The sequence below is a fragment of the Neovison vison genome, chromosome 9 (genome assembly GCF_020171115.1).
Source record: "Neovison vison isolate M4711 chromosome 9, ASM_NN_V1, whole genome shotgun sequence".
NCBI lineage: Eukaryota > Metazoa > Chordata > Mammalia > Carnivora > Mustelidae > Neogale > Neogale vison.
This window is the reverse complement of record NC_058099.1, coordinates 11,045,603-11,069,387: the sequence shown is the minus strand read 5'-3', so window position 1 is coordinate 11,069,387 and position 23,785 is coordinate 11,045,603. Positions and strand designations below refer to the sequence as shown.

The following is a 23,785-nucleotide window of genomic DNA, read 5'->3' as shown; positions in this document are numbered from 1 at the left end:
AAAGAACAAATGGCTAGAATAAATACTAATTTCTTTTTAAAGTGAAACTTTTCAAGTATAGAAACCATACGTTTTCATTGCAGAAACAGAATAACATAAAACAAAATAAACATAAAAATCACACCGAGTTCCTCCCCCTCCTCTCCAAATCCCTGCTAACACTGTGGTGTGTTTCCTCTTAGATCTCTGCCTGTGTGTGTGTGTGTGTGTGTGTGTGTGTGTGTGGTGTGTGTACATATACACATATAGATATATCCACATTTGTATACACACATCTACACACACATTTTTGTGTCTCATAGACACACATAATGTTTGTTTTTATAAAAACAGAAGCATACAGTATATGGTATTTACACTAGAATAAGTTACTAAACCTCTTGGGGCCTTGGTTTCCCGATCTGTGAAATGGAGCTAATAATATGCGCTTCACAGGGTTGCTAGTAGAATTAAGTGAGATCACAGACTGGGGCATCGGAGATCTTCAACACTGGCAGCTATTGTTACCACCGAAGCTGACAAAGCCTTTCTCTCTGCACAGTTCTGGAAATGGAAGCTGCCAGTTTCAAGCTAGCTGACAATTTAGCAACCAAAGCTTTGGAAATAATAGAAGAATAAAGTTGTACTATTTGGGAGGCAGAGGAACTACAATGACTCTGCCAATTCCTGCACACAGAAGCCCGTTTGTGCTCACATCTGAAGCTCAGCATCAGGACACACAGGTGCGGGGCACCTGAGTGGCTCAGTCAGTTAAGCATCCGCCTTCAGCTCAGGTCATGATCCCAGAGTTCCAGGATCAAGTCCTGCATCAGGCTCCTTGCTCAGCAGGGAGCCAACTTCTCCCTCTGCCTGCCATTTCCCCTGCTTGGGTGCTCTCTCTCTCTCAAATAAATAAATAAAATAAAAATTTTAAAAAAAGAAAAAAAGAAAAAAAAAAGGACACACAAGTGAGTCTCCTCCAGGGAGAACTCTAAAGTTTTCTCTTCGAGCACATGTCTGGGGTGAGGTGTACAGGGGATGTCTCTCTGCGGGGGCATCAGAGACATGTGCGTAGGGAAGGGACCTGTGTTGGTGTGTATGTGTGAGTCTGGGGGCTACGTGTCTGTGTGATGGTAGATGCCTATGAGACTATTCTATGTTGATGGGGGCTGAGGGGAGTGATGGCAGCAGGCTTCAATGGGCTGAGAGGATTGGGAAGTCTGTCTTAGGAACATATGTCCCCTTTCTACCTTTTCCATCTATTCCTCTCACTAACCTCCTCCACCTTTGTCCTCCCCCCCACCCCGTTCCCTCTCTCTTTCTTCCTGAGTGTCAGCGTCCTCCTCGGCCCAGCCCCCCAGTCTTTCACTGAATCAACAACGAACACTACTGGAGAGCAAACATGGTCCTCTCCTTTGAGACACGTGGCAGCATGGAAAAAGCCAAGACAGTCAGTTTAGAAGCTCAAAAGGAAGCAGCAAGTCTGAGCAGAGGAAGAGTTCCTTAATTTCATTAAGTGGGAGAAAGGCACGGATAAAAACAGCTACCTTGATAAGAAAGATACATAACTGAGAGAGAAATAAGCTGATCCACTTTGTGCTATACGCTGGAGAGGGCCACTGATTTTCTCCTGATGGCTGTGAGCTACATCTTGGTTGTACACATGGCTTCTTGGGATGAGAGTGAGCCCAACACAGCCAAATTAGGAGTACTGCAGAATACCCTTAAGCTCCCAGCACAACCTGGCTACTTTAGTAAGTCTTTTCAGTGACAGGACTGCAAAATGGGCTGGGAGAACCTAGCAAAGACTATGACTGACCTGATAATAAACGTCCTTAAATCATCAGTTTTTAAGTGACAGTGCTGTGACCCCTCCATGGGTCCCTTTCTCCTGAATTTCTTAATTTCTGGCAGGCAGTACCTTTTCCTACATACATACAGTGCTCCCTTATCAACATCTGCTGACTTGAGCTGTCTGGAGACAATGTCTTTAATCACATTATGCTGGAGAAAGAAATTATTCAGAAGGAAAACAGATCCAAATCCGTTACACAGACAGTCTTTCTTGGTAATCTATCGAGGACAGAGGGTGACAAAGTATCTGCGGAAACATTTACTGAGCCCCTACCATGGGCAGCTTTTCTACATTGTGTCCCTTCATCTGCTGAATCATTTCTCTTCATATAGCACATACGGCCCGACTCCACTTTGCAGATGAGGAAACAGAGTCTTAAGGCAGGTGACTTGCTGAAGGCAGCAGAGCTGACTCTAAAACCTGCCAGCCTGCCTTTTGCTAAAATACATGTCCCTGGACAGTGAAACTCTCAGCAAAAAAACCCCCCAAAACGCAGAGGGTTCTGAAGTCTGGCCTGTGCGCCCAAACCATAGCTGGAAACGAGTCCTACAGAATGTGTCAGGGTATGGCTGAAACCTGAAGACCTGGGGGACCACAACTGTTCTTCTCACTGGGCTCTGATCCATCTTGGGGGAGAAAAGGAAACAAAACAAAACAAAACAAAAACACACCACTTCTTGGTGCTTTGGTGTCTCCGAAGTGAGCCATGGGAAAAGATCCACTGCCTTGCACTCGGAAGAATGCCACAGCATAGCTGAAAGCCCTTTGGAAACCAAAGAGCCATGCGATGGATCGCCTGGTCTAAAATTCATGTCATTCCAGTTAGGAGTTTCCGGTTAGTCAGCAACTGCATTATAAGAGACAGCCCTAACATCCTCGTCGGGTGCTGGGGAAGGAAAAGCAGGGGACGGGGGGAGCGGCAGCCTTACCAGCAGTAGTCCAACAGGTGTGGAGGCAGGACGGGGATGTACACGTGTTGCCAGAACATGGGGTACAGCATGGCGGCGGCCCCATGGATGCAGGCGGTCAGCTGTAACACAAGCAAATGAGAGCTTCAGAGCTACGGAATCCACGGGAGGCGATGCGCTCACTGGAGGTGAGCAATAAAATTCAGTACCTACCTCTCCACATTTTAAAAATTATAAGCTACCTCAACCACTCAAATTCAAATTTAGCAAGACCTTGCTTTTCCTTTTTTTTTTTTTTTTTTTTAAGGATTTTATTTATTTATTTGACAGAGAGAAAGATCACAAGGAGGCAGAGAGACAGGCAGAGACAGAGGAGGAAGCAGGCTCCCCGTGGAGCAGAGAGCCCAATGCGGGGCTCGATCCCAGAACCCTGAGATCATGACCCGAGCTGAGGTCAGAGGCTTAACCCAGTGAGCCAGCCAGGTGTCTGTCCCCTGAGCTTGCTTTTCCTAAGAAAGCTTCCTCCCCACCCTGATTACAAAGCTAATGCAGGATGACAGTAGCGATTTTAGAAAATGGAAAAAGGGGCAGAAGAAAATAAAAGTCTTTCGCCCCCTGAAGATAACTGGATATTCTGGGGAATTACAAACAAAGCACTTTTATTTCCTTTTCTAATAAAATTAGGATTACTGTAAATACAGTGCTCGTTTGCCTTCTTTTAAAGTCCATGTTTATTTGCTGGCATTTTCCCACATCCTTAAATATTCCTAGAAAATATATCTCTTAAGGACACTCAGTGAATTTCCCACAGTGTATTAACCACTCTCCCAACATCACGTTATATAATCAGATCATGTATATAATTTTCAGACATGGTTCCTAGATGGAAGATTCAGAGATAACAACTGTAGTTTAAATATAATAAATGTATTAACATAATAAAAGATGGAGGCTCTTTACACTCCTGCAGCCATGCCCTAGAATGTCTTCTCCACAGCTCACCAGGGCTAAGAACTGCAGACAAGTTAGTTAGCTTTGGAAGTGTATCTGTTTGGATTTTATTTTTATCCCTCCGATCATGTCTAAAGCTTAACAGCTTGTCATGTTTCTTGGTTCTATTTCATAGGTAAATGCTCTTTTCATATTCGTAGTCCACTGATTAGTATTAGTATTTTTTAAAAGTGATTTATAAGTGAACACTGGATATTTACAAAGGATAGTAATGCTGTGTAACAGTTCTGAAAATAACTTATCCTTCTATAATCTCCTTTGAATTTGGGGGCTGGGGAAGAGAAGGTTTAAATAATTTCACAGACAAATCTCATCCTTCACGATGGTTTCTACTGCTGTTATACTACAAACATCCCCCAAATTCTCCCCCAGCATTTAACTCTTTAATCCATCTGGAATTAATTTAGGTTTAAGGACAGAGGTGAGAATTTATTTTTTCCACACAGTTAATCAATTGCCCCAGCACTGTTTACTGATTAATCCTTCCTCTCCCTCTTCTTTTGACATGCCCCTATTTCATATTCCTTCTTTTTCTTAAGAGCTAGACACATCATATCAGGATTTGATGTAATTAAAGAATTAGGGACAGAGATGTAATGGAATAAAATTGCTACAAAATTCAATATAGTGAAAGAAGGAAAAAAAAAAAACCCAACACCTTTGGAGATAGGGCTATGAAGTGACAAAAGCCAACAACACATGTTTCTTTCTGCCTTTTTTCTTTAATGTTTCTTTGGTTTCTGGGAAGCCTGTTCCCATGAGGACTTTGCTTCTCTTGGAAGCTGTTAACTGGCCTTTGCTGACAGAAGGACATTTACGTGGCGAAAGAGTGACGTGCCAAGGCCCAGTTAAAAGAATCCCAGAGGTTAGTGTAACATGAACAGCTTTAAATTGGATATTCTGCTGATGTTTCCCAGTTGTGAGAGCTGTGTATGAAATCCACGGCTGCCACTTTCTTCCCCCTCCTTCTCCCTCCAGACCCTGTTCTTTAAATCAGGTACATGTCATGAACAGAGGCTGACCAGCAAGCTCTCAAGAGTTGTTCCCAGAGACTCTGCCAAGGCTGGTAGGTTTAATCCATCCCTTCTCAACCCATTTCAGTAGGATTCCATATAAAGAAGGCTGTCATATTTTACATGACTCATCTCTTCAGGGTTAGAAGAGATGAAAAATCTTTGCTGGTGTTGAATGAGGGGAAAATGAACCAACTTCACTCCAGCGGCACCCTGAAGGGAGGCTGGAGGATGACCCTGGCTTTGGGCCCCACTTCTTCCTGCCCATCTTTTAACTGGCTGCCAAAGGACTCAGACTGAAGTGCAGGTCCCGTCATGTCACTTCCTTGGAAGTCTCTGGGGGCAGGAGTGTCTCCACCAGCTTCCGTCTAACTATGTAGAGCAACATCTCTGGCCACAGTCTCTACTACCTTCTCCAAGCTCATCCTTTGAATAAATCATTTCAGATTTGAGAGTAGCTAGGGACTCCTTACCCAGGTCTGTGCAACTGGCAAACTCCTCCTCCTCTGGGTCTCTGTGAAAGCACTACTTTCCTCGCATGGCTCTTTTGGGCATAAGCCCCCATTATTAATGGGACTATACCTGGTCTGCCAGTTTGTCCTCTCTCTGTAAAGTGATACCCTGCCTCTCTTCCTCTCCATGTTCTCGGTGGCACAGCACCTATTAAGTGCGAATCAATGCAACGTTTCTTCCATAAATAAAAAATAATTCCTACTTACAATATATTCACATATAAAGATAGTGGCCTGGCTTTTAACTATTGGACTAACATTTTCCTGAGTCTCACAGAGTGGGGTATATAACTCAAATTCCAAAACAATAATGGCAAGCTTAGACACACAAATATGCCACTTTTGGTAAATCATATTAATGGATTCCCTCCCTCTTTCTCTTTCTTTCCTTCAATAATACGTCTATTCTGTAACTCTACAACACATCAAATAAATAAGTAAAAGCATTTTAAAATCTCTAAGGTGCTGTACAAATACAAGATGTCCTCATCACATGAATTCATTTGTAATTCTCTTTGGGAAAGTCATTCAATAGAATGTTCCTGGTTGAGACAGAACTTGATTACTTCCCTCTTTTTAGCTTGAATAGGTTTGAGTCAAATCCTATTTCAAGCAATAAAGTGACAGAGATCCTATCTCCAGACAATGTTCTTTTCTTGTCTCCTTTCCCTCAAAAAGACATAAAAGCTAAACACCAAGATTTTAAAATTACCTATCCCTTATAAAAATCAAACATTTTTAAAGGTGCTCAATCATCATCCTCATTGGGGGTTTCCTAAAAGCCAAATCTCTGTAATTGGAGTAAAATGCATTGATCCATTTGGTTAAGAAAACAAACAAACAAACAAACAAAGAGAATTTTTTGGCTCTTTTCCAAAATGCAAAGCGGCAAAATGATGTACATCGTTATTTAAGAATAGTGGTGAGTCAACCACAAGAAAAGTGTTATGATTTATCTGTGCTTAATCAGAAATAATGCTATATCCCATAAATTATCATTAGCCACTTATTTTAAAAACAATTCTAAGGCCAACTCCATTTGTAAAATAAGGCTTTTAGAGACCTATGCTCATTCCTTACAGAATACAAAATTTTAAAGTAATGAAAGTATACAATTTGGATTATAGTCAACAAAGGGGTATTGTGAGTGTCTAATTGAAGTGCAAGTTGAAGAAAATGATCCTATCAAAATCTCACTCAGTGGGAGAATAGAAAGATAGTATGTGTAAAATTTGCCCAAAGTCATTAGTCACAATGAATATTCATCAGAAGCCAATTATCAATCCCATTTAATGACACCCCAAAAGATTTTGCCCTGAAGCAGCTGAATAGTCTAAGACTCCAGACAAAACTAGACAAATTACACAGCCAACAGCCAGTCTAGCCAGGACACAGACTGTAAAGTAAACCACCGGTGGGTTTCTAGACGCACTTTTAGCGAATTCTGTCCTCAATTAAAGGTGCACAAGGTCAGTTCTATCTTGGAGCTTTCTGCATGGCTCCATTAGTTTTCTTTGAGGCAAAGGGAGAGAAAGAAAGAAGGCAACAGGGATAGGACAGGGAGAGGGACCAATGATAGAGCTGGAAAAATCATGAAGGCACTGTGTGTGTGTGTGTGTGTGTATTTTTTCTTAGTTCAAGGTAGTTCTCAGATATAATGCCCAGATAGCCACAATCATAGATTCTAGATCCTTGGCTGATTCCTAACGGCAGCTCTGCAGTTTAACATGAAAGAAAAGTAAGACTCTCCCCTTAAAACAAAACAAAAAACAGGGGTGCCTGCGTGGCTCAGTGGGTTAAAGCCGCTGCCTTCAGCTCAGGTCATGATCCCAGGGTCCTGGGATTGAGCCCCGCATTGGGCTCTCTGCTCAGTAGGGAACCTGCTTCCTCCTCTCTCTCTGCCTGCTTCTCTGCCTCCTTGTGATCTCTGTCAAATAAATAAATAAAAATCTTTAAAAACAAAACAAAACCCCAAGAAATCCCCACAGTATATGCTCCAGGCACCGTATGTGGGGTTTAGGATTCTGAAACGCATTGCTTAAGAAGCGTGCACGTTTACAAACGTGTACACTCATCACCATACTTCACAGACGCGAAATCAGTCTCAAAGGTGAAATAACTTTGCCCAAAGCCACACAGCTCATCGGTGACAGAACTGGCACTCACATCCAGGTCGGTCAGACTATAATGGCCACTGCGTTTCCACAATGCGTAAATTAACTAAAAACATTTTTGACTGCCTACCCTGTGCCTATACCCCATGCCGAGGAGCTTGAACTAGGTGACATACTGTTCCTACCAGCACAGCCAAATTATGCAGAAATACGTCTGCCTTGTTGTTAGATGACCAAATACCTGGGGTAAAATACCAATTAACAGAAAATAATCATTTCTAAAACAAACACAGATCTGATCATTTCCTGGGGGTTAGTTACCCTTACTGGGGTGCGGGATGGTCTTTAATCCACTGGAAATTCTAGACAAGGGCATGATTTTTGGTCAAGCAGGAAAGCTTACTCCCCAATCTGGCCCACCGATTTCAAAGTCCGGCTTTCTGTCATTTTCCCTTTCATAGACTTCCATGGAGTTGCCATTAAGTCTCTTCTTGATCTGAACAAGCCGCTTCCTCTCCTGAGTCTCATTTTCACTTACAGGGAAAGGGAGGAGTAGGACCCCGTCATCTCTGTGCCCTCTTCCAGCTTTATCCATTTCTGATCTAGAGGAATTCCCATCCTTTGACGTGAAGAATGTGCCTCCTGTACCCCAGCTTACCTTCTTCAGCTACGCTGAGTGTAAGTAAAACAGGGCCTGTCTCAAAGCTCATCTTATTTTTTCAGGTCTCACCGGAATGCCTGGGCTACCTTGGCTACCCTCATCAGCCGCTGCAGGCCTAACCCGAGACTGTGGAGGGCACAGCCTTCCCCAGTGCTTGGCCCCCAACATTCCAGGTATCTCAGAGGTAGATGATCTGAGGAGACCAGGGGGCATGAAACTAAAGATGTGAGCTCCTCAAGGACACAGACCACGTTTGATTTCCCCTCCCTATCTCACTATGCTTGACACAGAGCAGGCGCTGGGCAATCGTTGGGGAATGTAAGAATGCCTCCAGCTTAACACCATGAGGAATGGGAGACAAGATTACCAGACAGTTAACAAATTGTAATTGCTTAAGAGATCACAATTAGAAGCTGTACATTTCTAAAAGGTATTGAGATTCCAAGTACTAAAGGAAAAATCAGATGGTCACAGTCATTCTTCACATCCTAGAACTCAGGATGCTGAAAGATCAAACTGACGCCTGCTTCATCACAGGCTTAGTTCCAGGCAGAATTTCGCTTTCCCCTCTGAGGCCAAACACCAGGAAATTGATAAAAACAAAGAGTACAGAAAGAATACCCGATTACTAGCTTTAAAGACAGGTCATTCTTATGTCCACGCATTTCAACCATGAATCATCCTACGTAGAACAGCTGCAGAAAATGTTGTGTGTCTTGTAGAAGTTCTTAGCTCTCTCAGTTTGTGAACTAAATTCTTTTATTTGACTATAACCCATGTTTATAATCATCAAGGAATAAACAGCTCATGATTCAAACAGTGTTGCTGATTTTGTTTCTGATTTTTACTTACTCTCAAATACCAAACCCACTATGAGATCAACAAAAAGGCTTTTTTTCTTTCTTTTTTTTTTTTTTGCAGGGGCTACAAAAGTTAATCTACTTAACCCTTCCAAGGGTATGAGAAAAACCTTTTCATTATAAATGGTTCAGCTCTGATCAAATTCGGTTTACTATATTTAGTGAGGGAAGAGTTGGCTTTTAAGAAACTATCAAAGATGCTTTAACAGAAAGACAATTTATAAAGCCTTAGAAATCAAAGACCTTCAGCTGGTCTAGACAGATGCCAGACATGTGTGTGGAAAGAAGGAAAAGAGCAAAGAATGTCCTGCTTTTCTTAGAAGCCAAAATGTAATGCTTCTTTAGTTTTGTTTTTCAGGGTTTTATTTTTGTTTTGTTTTGTTTTGTTTTGCAGGGGGTGGGGGCAACCTTTCTTCCAGTAGTTTCACTTAGTTGGATGGAACACATCCTACCTCTTGCTTCTCCACTATCCACTGGGGAGTCTATGACCATGCCTCCCTGAATGCAACTGATCTCGTCTCATCTTGGAAGATAAGCAGGGTTGGGCCTGGTTAGTACTTGGGTGGGAGACTATCCACTGGGGAAAGGGAAGAGAAAGAAAAAAAAAATCCTAGTGCACCAACATGGAGTCGAGCAGAGTGCCTTCCTCTAAGGGCAAGATCATCCAGTCAATAGGAAGCTTTCTCAGGAGATTACTTGCTTCATCACTTCTCTCTTTTCTTTTTTAAAAAGTGACCTACTAGGTAAAGTAATTAGAGTAAGTTATTAGCCAGGGCAACAAGCTTTTGTGCCAAGATCTGACATTGCAAAGTATCAAAGCAACTAAAACTGCCAGAGAAAAGCTCTCACTTCCAAAGCAGAGGCAGAAAGGATGGAATGGCACACTGTAATGTAAATAAGCCCACAGGACCTAGAGTGAGGAGAGTGAAGCCTTTTCTTTAAGATGAAAGAGAAAAAGGCAAAGTTACATTGAGATTGATAATTCATTTTAATACAGGGACAGCAAGGTGCTGTCACTCCTCCATTCTGTGCCTGTGACAGACACTATTAACTGTGGAGTCAGGACATGGCCTGAAGATTCTTCCGAACATGCAACCATTGTCAATGGATCCAAGTTGGCACTCAAAAAGAAATTTTTTAAAAAGATTTTATTTATTTGACAGAGAGGGAGAGAGATCACAAGTAGGCAGAGAGGCAGGCAGAGAAAGGGAGGGAAGCAGGTTCCCTGCTGAGCAGAGATCCCAATGCAGGGCTTGATCCCAGGACCCTGGGATCATGACCAGAGCTGAACACAGAGGCTTAACCCACTGAGCCACCCAGGTGTCCCCTCAAAAAGAAATCTATCAGCCACCTCAAGTTCTGTGTAAGTGGATATTAATAGTTCTTTGGAAATATTTCTAAGATCATAATTTATGTTTAGCTAACTTACACTGCTGCTTTAATAAAGAACCGTATTTTTTATTTATTTATTTATTTTCTTTAAAGATTTTATTTATTTATTTGACAGAGAGAAATCACAAGTAGGCAGAGAGGCAGAGAGAGAGAGAGAGGAGGAAGCAGGCTCCCTGCTGAGCAGAGGGCCCGATGCGGGACTCGATCCCAGGACCCCGAGATCATGACCCGAGCCGAAGGCAGCGGCTTAACCCACTGAGCAGCCCAGGCGCCCCAAGAACCGTATTTTTTTAAAAAGAAAGATAGCATAGGAGCGCCTGTGTGGCGCAGTCGGGTTAAGTGCTTGACTCTTGTCGTTGGCTCAGATCAGGATGTCATGAGATTGAGCCCCGAGTCCAGCTCTGCGCTCAGCACGGAGTCTGCTTAAGACTCTCTCCCTCTCTTCTGCCTCAACCCCTACCCCTGCCCCTGCACACACACTCTCTCTTAAAAAAATCTTAAAAATAGTAGCATAACTGAACATGGAATCATAAGAACCTATCTATCAGGTATCCAACCGTACCTGAAGAAACTGGAAACGTCAGGTGGTAGGACTCACTAGATTTGAAGGCATGGGAGCAGAAATCTTCCCTGTAGCATTTTTTCAGGCAAATCCAACCTTAGAAAATACCAGTAAATGCAGAAAGATTGAAGCTGTAACAAAGCCACCACCTTGACCACTTTGCTTCCCCTGCATTTACTACTGCAAGCACTGTTCCAGATGCTTCTGTGTGTTTACTCCATCTTCATAACAGCCCTATAAGGTAGGTAACACTACTGTCTCCACTCTACAGATGAGGAAACCAAGGTGACTACATATTTAAGGACCCCATGCAAGGTCACAGAGCTAGTGGCAGAGCTAGGAGATGAATCCAGGGAGTTTAGCCCTGGAGACTGTGTTCTTAGCTCACAGGAAACGGCCTCTGTGCTGGGATCTGTATTAATCGGACTATTACCGAGAATCCACTCTGTGTACAAGCCATGCCCCCAAGCAATTTAAAATAGAAAGATCAAAATGCAATCAACTTCAACACAAAGGCGTTATGAAAGAGGAGGTATAATAGAGGTTCAACTGTGTTAGCACATAAAGAAGGAGTCATTAATTCTGCCTGGGGCAAGAATCAGGCCTGCTTCCTAGAGCGAGCGAGAGAGACATCAGAGCAGAGTCTGGAGGGATGAAGACAGGAAGCTGCTAGACCTCCTCTCCAGGAGCGTGGTCAGGTGGTAACGCTGGGTCAAGTACACACAGCAACTTCGTAGGCCACTCAACCGCTATGCAGTCATGACTGTGGAGACTTCAACAAGACATGACAATTTGGTCAATGACTGAGGGACCAATGAGAAGTGAGTGGGTGTGGAAAACCTCCTAGGAGGTGTCATGACTATCCTTTGTTGCCTGGATTCATTCACCACCTACTATCCCCAGTTATACTAATCGGACCTTCCTAACACTTCCAGGATCTCGATAGCCCTTTTGCTTCTGAAAGTCAAATCAGGGTTGACTGACCCTAGTGTGTGCCTAGCACTGGGCGATGCGCTTTCACGTCGACAACCACTTAATACTTATCCCCATTTTTACACAACAGGACAGAAAGATTCAACAAAAATCAAGTACGTTGCCCAAAGCCAGATGGTTAGGGAGGACTGAGCATAAAGGTAGGAAGTGAACAAAAGCATCCTGACTTGAAGTCTGGTACTCTCTCGCCGAGCCCTGCTGTCCTTCCTCTTGGGAAAAGATCACCAGCGTGACTGGCTGAATCGTCTAGCTGGCAGACCACAGAGCTATCAGGATAGCAAAAGAGAAAAAAATGTGAGTTTTCCTAAGATCTGTACCAACCTAACAGCACAGCCTAATCTCACATCACGCTATGGTTCACCAAAGTGACCACACTTTCAGCCTACAGAAACCGCAGGAAATCGTAAGTCCTTATTCTTGCTGACTTAGCACCTAGTAGGTGCTCAAATTTCTTTAATAAAATCCACATGACATCTGCCAACATGGGTGCTATTAAGGGCTTTTCAAGCATATGAAGATATCGGTGACTTGACTATTACCCATTAGTGCTTTTTGGTAGAGATTTGATTCCTGAGAGTCATATAAAAATAAGCTATCATCAGTCCTATAACCTAAAGAATATACTATTTCACAAACTGACCACACCACTAAAATAATACCTAAGATTCTTGACCACCACATTCTCAGTGCAATGACTGGAAAGAACCGTCACCTCGTTCTCTTTATACCCATGCATCCTGAATTACAACGGTGGACCGCATCAGCAACCAAAATTATTGACAGCTTACCCAGATTATACTTAGCTCTGCCTGATCCCCGACTAGCCAGTGCCAAAATCAAAACTCTCCTAAAGAGAAACATGGAGTCAAAGCATTTTTTAGTGCTACCCTGCGGTCCGGTCTTCCAAACAAATTTAATCAGGCTCCATTATGTAGTCTCAAAATGAAAATTAGTCTAATGATGCAAAATAACAGTAATCAAAGAAGAAATAATTGTTTTTGTCTTACAGAACAGTTTATTCACTGTTTCTGAATCTGGGTGTAGATTAATCATTTAAGGAACCTTAAAAAAACAGACTTTTTGTGGTTTTCATGCTAGACCTTTTGAACCCGAAAAGTCTGGAGGTGACACCCCCAAACCTGGATTTTTAACAAGTTCTCTGGGTCATCCTAACACAGATAGCCCATGGACCAGCATTTGGGGATCACCAGCAGTCTGAATCCCATGTCTAGTCCAAAACAGGTGCTTATTAATGCTCACTGAAGCAAAGGGAGCAGAAGCAGAAGAGGAAGAACAAGAACTAGTTAGGGATACCTTGGCTGGTTGAAATCAAAATTTTCAAAATATTGCCAGTTAAGCTGTTGATGCTGTCTATATTACAGAGTCTCTATAACATCTCAAGGCTCTTCATTCTAGATGCAGATCAACACAAACAGGAGAAAACGAACTCACACATAATCAAATGAAGAACATCGTTCAAAAAGCAGTTCATTGTATTTATACTCCAAAACCAGAGAAAAACGACGTTAAGTCAAACCTTCCAGTCTTTTCTCCTATTTCCTGCCAATGGAAGCTCCTTTCATCCGTAAGTTTTTAATACTCTCTGAGCCACAATAAAATTTTAGGTGATGAAGATCAGAGAGGCTACCCTATTTGAAAGTTGGAAAGTTTGGCTGCAGAGTCTGTCTTTCACGCCCCTTCATTACATTTTGTTAAGGATTTCCCTCTTCACCAAGAGGATTAGTTTTCTTCTCACTTCTCTGAATACTCCTCTTGGGTTGTTAGTGTGAACTAGGTTAATCTCTCTTTTTTAACATATAAAAGATGAACAAACAAAATGTTCGATTTATTTTATTTTTTTTTAAATAGAACACTAAATTTAGTCTTAGAATTCTCTGTTTGGTAAGTTTCCAGTTACAAGGTCTTGGCTTCCCTTGAGCACAGTTTGAAACAAAATAATGCAGTTTGTTCCTACGGCTGGAACATGCAGAGTGGAGTGTGCAGGCAAAGAGGCCCTGGCTCCGGTCCAGTATTTCCAACCTTCTTAAACTGCCGCTCTCATCTCTGCTTTGAGGGCGGCAGATAAGCAAAACGGGATTAGTTATTTCTAGTCCAGAAGAGCTGGGAAAGCTTGACACCCGTCATTTGGGTGCACTTCCTGTGACACAGGCTGGCATAGGCATGAACAGGTGGAGTTCATCAGGAAAGAAGTGAAAATGAAACCAAATCTGAAAACCCGCATAGTGCACTACCGGGCCCTTCTTAGGTGACAAGACCAGGTGGTGCCGAGATAATGCAGGTTCTTAGTGGGAGTGGGTGGGACCGGAGTGGGGTGAGGTTGGCAGGGCACCCATCCCCATCCCTTCACGCCCACACTAGGTATCACCCACGTTGTCTGGGACTAATACTTAGGAAGAAAGTGTCAGGGAGAAGGTATTTGTTGTTGTTGTTTTTTTTTCCCCTTCCCTAAATGAGGTACTATCATAGTTCTTTTCACAGTTATGGGTACTGCATCAATAATTAGGTGTGGGAGCTCAATTAATTCGGTAGTGGTCTTGCCACTAAACTGTGCCTCCTTCCTCAGAACATGTTTTTAAAAAGCATCCACTAACTAAAACAAATATCCACTCTCTTGGCAAGTAAATATGCCTTTGTCATCATTTACGGGTTATTCTCAGTTTACAGAACTTCTTGCACTACCCCTAAATTATAAAAGGAGCGATTAGGGCCAAGATGCCCAGGGGCTGGAAGGAACTGCAGTACATGAGCCCAGAAGCCACAAAGAGTTAGGAAAGCTATGCCCCAGGGAACCACTAAGGCTGTGCTCATGGCAAGGGAATGGCAGGGGTGAGGCTCCTGGAGAGGCAGATCTAACCACCTGCAGTCAGAGTGGGCTGAATCCGAGCAGTGCTCACGGAAACAGGGCTTTGCCTAATAGGGTGAGTGTGTCAGTGAGAAATTCCGATCTAGGCCTTCTGTTCCCCTGGTGCCAAGTGGCGCTGGGCACAGAATAAGTGCTCACGAAACCCAAAATAAAAAGCTTTGAATGTGCATTCAAAGGCAATGGGTTTTAATCCCATCTTTGACAAGGCACTTCAGCTCTCCCGGTGCCAAATATTCTCATCTACAAAAGGAGGATAAAGTCAACCAGTTCCCGGGGTTGCTGCGAGCAGTAATGAACACCTACATATATGATTAGCACAAAGGCGGGCACATAGTAGGTAGTTCAAAAAGGTTAACTTAAAATAATTTTAACAGGGTGTGAGGGAGAACTGGGGACCATATAAAATACAGGCTATGAATCAAAATGAGGGCACCCCACATACTTAGTCCACGGGTGTGGTCAACACACCTCTTTGGCAAGTCTTGGAACTATTTACAAGCTACCCAAGAAGTTCCTCTAAGCACTATACCATCAGGACTCAAACCAGTATTACTCAGCTCCAACAGGCTCCTTATCCTCCAGACTTGGCTCAGACTATCTTTTTGGCTAAGAGAATTCACAGACTCCCTCAGTGGGATGGATATTCTTAACCATGTGCTTCTGGCTACTTTGACAGTTCCCACGCACGGGTTCTGACAATAGTTTGAGGTGACACCCAACACACAAAATTTGATCCCCAAGGCAAGCACTTTGGAGGGGCTATGTTTCGTCTGTATATGTAATTCTCCTGGTGGTTTCTTCCTGAAGCCACACTGCATCACAGTGACCCACTAGCACATTTGCTTCTCCCAACTAGGACATGACCTTTGTCAGCTTACTCCGTCTCTCAGCATAGATGAGCTATTCTGCAAAATGGGGATAATACTGACCTTCTGGGACTGCTGTTGGAATTCTAAGAGATCATCTCCATAAAGGTCTTATTTTAGACCGACCTGCTACCCAAAAGAGTTAGCAAAAAGCAACACGAGTTAAACTCCATTATAAAAATCTGGAAGAAAAATGGGGCTTTTGTGCTAGAAGAGATCACAGTGAAGTATTTACATGAGAGAACAAGATTTAGTTAAGCCTCCCCTATTTATCATTTATAAAGGAAAAACAATCAATATACATTAACTGAGCAAAGAGAACAAAAACTCACATTTTTCTTATACAGAATATCATATTATTGACCAAGAAAGCCTGAAATGAATATTACCTGACTCTGAACTAAATACTGCTGGGCTTGTCTCTATTGACATAGTCATCTTTATAGAAAATGGCACTGTGGAGTGTTTGACAGCTTTTATCTTTCAGATGCTTGATGGTCCTGAGGAGCATCAAGCCCACATCTTATCAAAGAAAATTGAGAAAAATGGGGTTTTCCAAAGTATGATAGGCCACATCTGGGTTCGTCAAGAGAGGGTCATCAGAAACCTCAGGCTATTAAAATAACCTTTATGTCTCCCCGTCCATTGAAAAGATTAAAAAAAGCCACTACTGAGGAAATAAAAGGCAATAATTAGAAAACTTTCGATTCTGAAATTGGAGAAGGGCTTGGATAAAACTGAAGTCTGCTCAGCTACTTAATCCCCAGAGAAATGACACATTGGGATGCTGATCACATGTAAGATATAAGGAGACCCCTACCCCTTCCTAAAAAGGTTTCTACCATCAATCAGTAAAACGCAGAACACAGTTAAAAATCAATTGTTTTTTAAAAAAAGTTTAAGTCAAAGGGATACATGGCGGCAGTCCTTAACCTGGATTCATAGTAATCACATTCAACACAGCAAAAAATATCTCTTTATTTCTAAATAGCAACAATAAATAAAATAACAACAATAGCATCTATCTCCTTATTTCTGAATAACAAGTAACGAGAAAAAATTTCTTGATTTTAAATTTTAAACAATATTTGACCTCCCATTACACATGCTAGTAACTTACTATAAATACACATACCCACACACACTATGCCAGACTCTGTTCTAAGTGTTTTATAAGAACTAACTCACTTTAATTTTACTTGATAGGAGATCATTGGTGACCTGAACAAAAGCTGTTTCAGTGGAGAGGACGGGGCTAAATCCTGACAGAAGACGCGGGAGAGGGGAGGGGAGCAATTAGACAGTAAATAGAGAGAACTCTTGAGACACTGTGTTCTAAAAGGGAGAATATAAATGGGATAAAGGGGGATGTGGAAGTTTTGTTTTTAAGTCTGGGAGATATTATACCGTGTAAGCAAGCTTGTAAGAATGGCCAGTAGGGGGGCTCCTGGGTGGCTCAGTGGGTTAAAGCCTCTGCCTTTGGCTCAGGTCCTGATCCCTGGGTCCTGGGATCAAGCCCCGCATGGGGCTCTCTGCTCAGCAGGGAGCCTGCTTCCTCCTCCTCTCTCTCTTTGCCTGCCTCTCTGCCTACTTGTGATCTCTGTCTGTCAAATAAATAAATAAAATCTTAAAAACAAAAACAAAAGAAAACAGTGATGCAGCAGAGAGGAGCTCACTGCTGGAGGAACTCCCTGATGGCAGCAAGAAGGAAACTGAAGCGTCACCGTCTCAATAAGGCATTCCTTGGCCATCTAGCTAAAACCACAATGCCTGCCACCTCACCCTCCCCATTGGGTCTCCTTCTTCCTTTTATTAACACTCCTTAGTACTCATCATTAGCTACTGTACCACAGTATTTATTTTACTTAGTTTACTGAAGGCCTACCTACTAGAATTAGAATGTAGGCTTCAGGACAAGGAATTTGGCCTATCTGTTCACTGTTGTAACCCCAGTGCCTAAGACAGTGCCATGAAAAATACTGGTTGAATGGAGTCAGCTGGATAAGCAGAGTGGTTGACATGGAGAGGACAGATGGTGCATCCACAACAGAGAAGCGGAGTGGAGGAACAGCGGCCTCCTGCAGGTGACAGGTATGGTAGGGGCTGTACCACTCTCTTCTGTGGGTGTCCACTAGATATGTATGGAATTTCAGGAAAGATCATTTTCCCCTAGAAGTTCAAGATGCTATTTCCCCGTCTTCTGGTTTCAAGAACTGCCACTGCCAAATCTCGTGCAATTTTAATTCTTAACCTTCCCACAAGAACTCCTCTGCCTCTACCCCTGTGTTGTCAAATTTGAGGATGAAGGGGCTTGGTATCTTCTTTTTTTTTAACTTTTCAAAAATTTTGAAACATCTGTACATATAAAAGTATGTACATTACATAATCAACTTTCAAAAGAAAAAAACTTGAGAATCCAAAAGCCAGCACCCTAACTTCATGGTTGGCAAACCACAGCCTGAAGGCCAAGTCTGGCCTGCCTATTTGTGTAAATTAGAGTTTTGTTGGAACACAGCCACGCCCACCAGTTTACGGGCTGTAAACTACAAGGTTGCAGTCCCCTAATTGTAAGACTGTATGGCTTACAAAGCCGTATTTTCTACTGGACCCTTTACAGAGTAGTTTGCTGGTTCCCTAACCACCCTCAAGAGAGAAAGCAGTATTTTTGAAGTCCCTTATATGCCTCTTCCCAATTATACCATTTTCACTCCCTCTGAGGAAACTACTACCTATATTTTGTGTTAATCATTTCCTTTCATCCCCCGTGCAGTTTGTATGTACCCCTAAATAATACACCATTTAATTTTTCTCACTTGAATTTTATGTGAATGAAACCGTGCTGTATATTCTTCTGTCGCTTCTTTCATTAGAGACCTAATCATGTTGGTGGGTTAGTTCTTTTTTACCGATATAGTACTCCATTGGATGACCATACCATAATTTAGGGGTTCTCTGCTGGTAGTCACGCAGGCTCTGTCCAGGTTTAAAAAACAAAAGCAAAAAACCCAATGCTGCTATGATCATGATGTACATATATCCCACTACAAATGACCAGTGAGTGTGTATATGTACACACAAGCCGGCACGCACACACTATTCTATCCAAGGATGGGGTAGCTGAATTGTGAGTGTATGCAAATAGTTTTGTGCCAAATACTTTACAGCATAGTATGTGGATTCCCCAGTACAATTCAATATAACACTAGACTTTGTAGATATCAAGTCTTTGCAAACCTAGTGTTTTAATCACTGTATGTTTTAATTTGCTTGTCTAGGATTACTAATGTAGTTGAGCATCTTTCCACATATTTATTAGCCATTTCGTGTTTCTTCTGTCAAAGCCTATTTGTGCTTTTGGCTAATGTTTCTATTGATAGATTTGTCTTCTGCTTTTTTAACTGCAGTAGTTCGTTATATATTTCAGATATTAATCCTGTCGGTGTTACATATGGCAAATATCTCAACTCCAGCTTGCGACGTGTCTTTTCATTCTCTGAATGGTATTTTTTAATGAACAAATATTTACAATTCCAATCTTTTCCTATATACAATGTATATTTTGGATTATTTGATTAAATCCTCCCCTACTCTGAGATCACAGACATTATCCATTTTGTCTTCCCAAAGTTTTAAAATTCTGTCTTTCGCATTTAAGTCCTCAATCCATTTGGAATTCAGTTTTCATACGGTATAAGGTAGAAACTGTCTCCCTTTTCTTCCCCATGTAGATAATCCGTTATTGAAAAATCCATCCATTCTCCCAGATTTTACAATGCCACCTCTGTTGCATATAAAGAGCCCCCCACATGGCCTGTTTCTGCAACGTCTATCCTGTTCCATCAAGACTATTTGTGTATTCCTGTGCCATTACTAGCATCTTAATTACTACAGCTCTAAAAAAAGTTTCGATTCTGGTAAAGCAAGCTTCTACAACTCATTCTTTTTCTTCAGGTATGTCTTGGCCTTCCTTGGGACCTTCCTGCATTAACTTCAGAATCAGTTTGCCAAGTACCGTCTAAAATCCTAATGGAATTTTGAATGGAACTGCATGCAGTCTATAGATTGTTCTAGAGCAAAAAGACATCTTCAATACATTGAGTCTTCCTGTTCATGAACATAGTCATGCTTTCTCTCCAACTACTGGTGATCATATGAATTTTCCCTTTTATTTATTTATAAGCATGTATTTATTTATTTCAGAGGAAGAGATAGACAGAGAAAGCACACGCAAGAGTGAGCAGGGGGAGGGGCAGAGAGAGAATTTCAAGCAGATTCCCCACTGAGCATGGAGCCCAAAGCAGGGCTCAACCTAAGGACCCTGAGATTACAACCTGAGCTGAAACCAAGAGTGGGACATTGAAGTGACCAAGTCATTCAGGTGCCTCATGAATTTTTCCTTTTAATACATTAATGTGGTAGGTTGTAGTAATAGATTTTTCTAGTATTATCAACCTTACATTTCTGGAATAAATCCAACTTAGTTATGAATCACATTTTTTAACATATTTGCTACTATTTTGTTTAAAACTTATACAGCTAGATTTATAAGCAAGATTGGCTGACAAACTTTCTTGTAATGTCTCCTCCTTGTGTGGTTGAATGTCAAGATTATTTGATCATCACAAGAAAAGCTGGAGTGTATTCTTTTTTTCTCTCTAGACTCCCAAGAAGACATTTGTCTAAGACTGAAATGATCTGTTCCTTGAGATGTTTGATAAAACATATCTGTAAAACCATCTGAGCTGAGTGGGGGAAAAATATGTATTAATTCAATTTCTATAAATTAAATGACCTACTCGATTTTTCTCTTTTTGATTCAAATTTTAGTAAGTTATAATTTACTGTCCATTTCATCTTAGTTTTTAAATACTGGCATAACAGTAATAGTATTTTCTTACTATTTTTAAAAATCTTTGCTACAAAAAAAATCTCTGCTGCATCTGCTCTTTGTGCTTGTTGATTTATTCTTTAGTTCATTTTAGTTTTGGAAAAGAGCAGAAATAACTTTATGTGTTTAATCCACTATATCTAAACAAAAGAAATTACACAGAAGCTATATTCTTCCTTATCTATAAGGAGGCGGTGATAACAGAACTTCCTACACACTGATAAGAGTGAAGATTAAATGACGTAATAGATGCAAAGTGCTTAGCACAGTGCCTGGTATGTATTAGGAGCTCAAAAACATCATGATCATATTATAGGGAATTCAAATTACACTTAATATGATGTCTCTTTTTTGTTCTACTGAAGTATAATACTCCAGTGCAACAGTAACTGGTTGTAGACTAGATTCTTTCAACTGTAGTTTTGTTCTTCTTTTTTTTTTAATTATTTAAGTAATCTCTACACTGAATGTGGGACTTGAACTCACAACCCTGACAGCAAGAGTCACACATTCCTCTGGCTGAGACAGCCAGGTGCTCCTCAATTGTACTTTGTTTTCCGACTGGCCTCATAAAGATGCAGTGATAAATCTGGATGGCAATTTTCTCATTCTCAAACTGCCTGGGTGTTCAAGCCCTGAGATTATGAACTGCATTTCTAGTTTAAAATAGAATGCCAAAACAAAGCAAGAGGTCTACGTTGGGATGTTTTCCCCTCGATGGCAAGGGCCACACTTTTATCACCCCTACGTGCTATGAGCCTGGCACAATCAAAAAATTGTGAGTTCTTGAGAAGCAAACAATACCGAAGAAATTATAAAATACTGAAGTTACAATGAAAACCATAAAGAACACTAACAGCTTCACAAAGTCTTCATTATTAGGCACCTCGCATTTGTGGGTGAACACACAACTGATTTTATCCACAGACTTCATTAGGGAAATGCTCACTATAAGAAGGTCTTTCTACCCTCTCTAACAGAGAGGTACCTGTTAGGCATTCCACTCCCAGTCAATTTCTGTTTGCAAGCTTAACCTCGAAGGAAAAATACTACTATAAACGGATACTGAACTTCAGTTAATAACACACATACTCAATTATTTAGGGGGAAGTATACTGATGTCTGTGACTTACTTTAAAACGCCATCAAAAAATACGATGGCTTGATGGATAGTATGTGGGATGGGCAGATGAATAAATATGTGCCAAGGCAAGCACAGTCAAGTGATCAGAATCTAGATCAGCTTATATGGGTATTTACTGTAAAATGATTTCAGCTTTCTGTGTTTGAGAATTTTCGTAATAGAATACAGGGAAAGATATAAACTCATCTACCTGGCAAGTTAAAAAAAAATGAAAATAAATAGAATACGAAAAATATTTCTATTATCCATATAGTAATAGTTGTTAAAATATAAAAGACCTCATTCCAATTAATGAAAAAAACAAACAAACAAACAAAAAGATATAAGATATATAAGATAAGATAAATGGGAAAAGACATTGACAAAATATAAATGGGAAATAAACTCATGGAAAATATTCAGTAACCTCTAACCAAAGAAAAAAATAAAGCAAACCTGCTATGCCATTTTATGCCTATTTTATTAGCAAAATTAAAACACATATGCATGAATACACATGCAATTCTGGCAAGGCTGCAGGAAAAATGGAAACTCTTATAGGGCTGGCAGCATTCAGTATAAACAAGCACAGCGTGTTTGGGAAGCCGTCTGGCAGTCCCCAAGTCACAGTGCTCAGGAGGTCCTTTGACCTGATGGTCCTAGGTCATTAGACTATGAACCTCCTTCACCAAAAGCAGCCAAAAGATGTTCAGTGCAGTATTATCTACTGAAGGATGAAGTTACGAACCACCTAAATGGCCACCAAGAGAAGAAAGCTTTAGTAAATGACAACATATCAGTACAAAGGAATATGATAGAGACATGTAAAAAATGACAATGATGGAAGCATATATGAAAATACGCGAAGTGTTCATAATGAGACCAAATGGAAAATGATTTATAATTGATCCTGAAGCTATAGGAATCAATGAAAACGTGTACTGGCACTGTAAAGAAATATGAATAATTAAGGAAAATGACATGTTGAGGGGGATTGTGGCTGATTTCTTTTTCTAAAATTGTCTTTCATCTTCCCGATACGTCTTTCAATTAAAATAAAATAATTATAAAAGCCCATCTCAAGACTGTCTACTCACAGTACTGAGTTTGCTGCAGACGATGAGAATCCGGCGTTCATACAGCATACTGGCATACAGATGTAACATGTTGTTTACATCCACGGCTACAAAATATTCTGTCAGATTTCTCTAGGAGAAACAAGAATGGGAGATTTGTGGCTTATTTCATTTGTTCTTTTTACAAGCGGTTTCTAAAAAAAAGTAGGAGAAACAGAAGATAATCGGAAATCATGCTCTCCTCTGCCCCCATTCTATTCTTCCCACCTGGGAGACCGAATCCCACGCGCGTGTAAAATCATGAAATGCAAAGTTGGAAGAGACCTCAGACATGAAGCACTCGTGTGTGGTGATTACAGTTTGTGTGAGGTCACCGGTGGCACCACACTGCCGTGCCTGTCGGCTCCGAAAGGTGAGCAGGACAGGAGCCTGCAATCTTACAAATGAGAAAACCGAGCCTCAGAGAGGGATGCCAAGACCAAAAAGTCTCATAAGCGATAAAGACAGGGCTGTAGCGCAGATATTCTGAGCCGGGATCTTAGAACTTTCCCAATGTGCCGTACCAGAACATCTAGGCAAGAGAAAGGACCCGGGGGACAAAATGCTTTTGGCACAGAGCCCATTTCTGTCCCAGAGATCCCACCCCCAAAGGCTGGGCACGCTCCTCTCTTGTCATCGCTGCTGGTGTCCCCCTCCTCCACCACTGACATTCTCTAAAAGGGCTCGGCTGGAATTAGAGCAATTTTGAAGATTTACAATTTCCAGGTATTTCATTCAAAAGGAAAAAAAAAAACAACAACAACAACAACAAATGAAAAACAACTGCAGACAAGCAGCAGGAAGTGGTGACAAAGCAGTGTTTTAACCAGCTTTGTCTATAGCCAGGGCGTCGTATCTTTAATTAGTACTATAGATTGGTACTCTTCAGATTTGAGAAAAAAAACATAATGTGTTTCATTTCTGCAACCCTTTCTATACCCACCTGACTTTAATAATACACATGAATATGTTAATTTCTTCAATGTTACAGCTTTTCAATGCCTCACAATATAATCCTCTGAAAATGAAGGGGGTCAGGGAGGGAAGGA

General features: G+C 41.3%; 1 protein-coding gene across 11 annotated transcripts in view; it reads right to left on the bottom strand.

Annotated features, from left to right (window-relative positions):
* The window catches only part of DENND1A (DENN domain containing 1A), a 495,826-nt gene that overhangs the window by 214,785 nt on the left and 257,256 nt on the right, over nt 1-23,785 (bottom strand). For all 11 annotated transcript variants that reach the window (XR_006386371.1, XM_044264938.1, XM_044264939.1 and 8 more), the window contains 2 exons: nt 22,719-22,829; nt 2,764-2,864 (listed from right to left, as the gene is read on the bottom strand). Coding sequence is in view for 10 of the 11 variants with exons in the window: in XM_044264938.1 (XP_044120873.1) it covers nt 2,764-2,864; nt 22,719-22,829 (212 nt within the window). In the remaining variant the exon portion in view is untranslated. The remainder of the gene's footprint in view (nt 1-2,763; nt 2,865-22,718; nt 22,830-23,785) is intronic.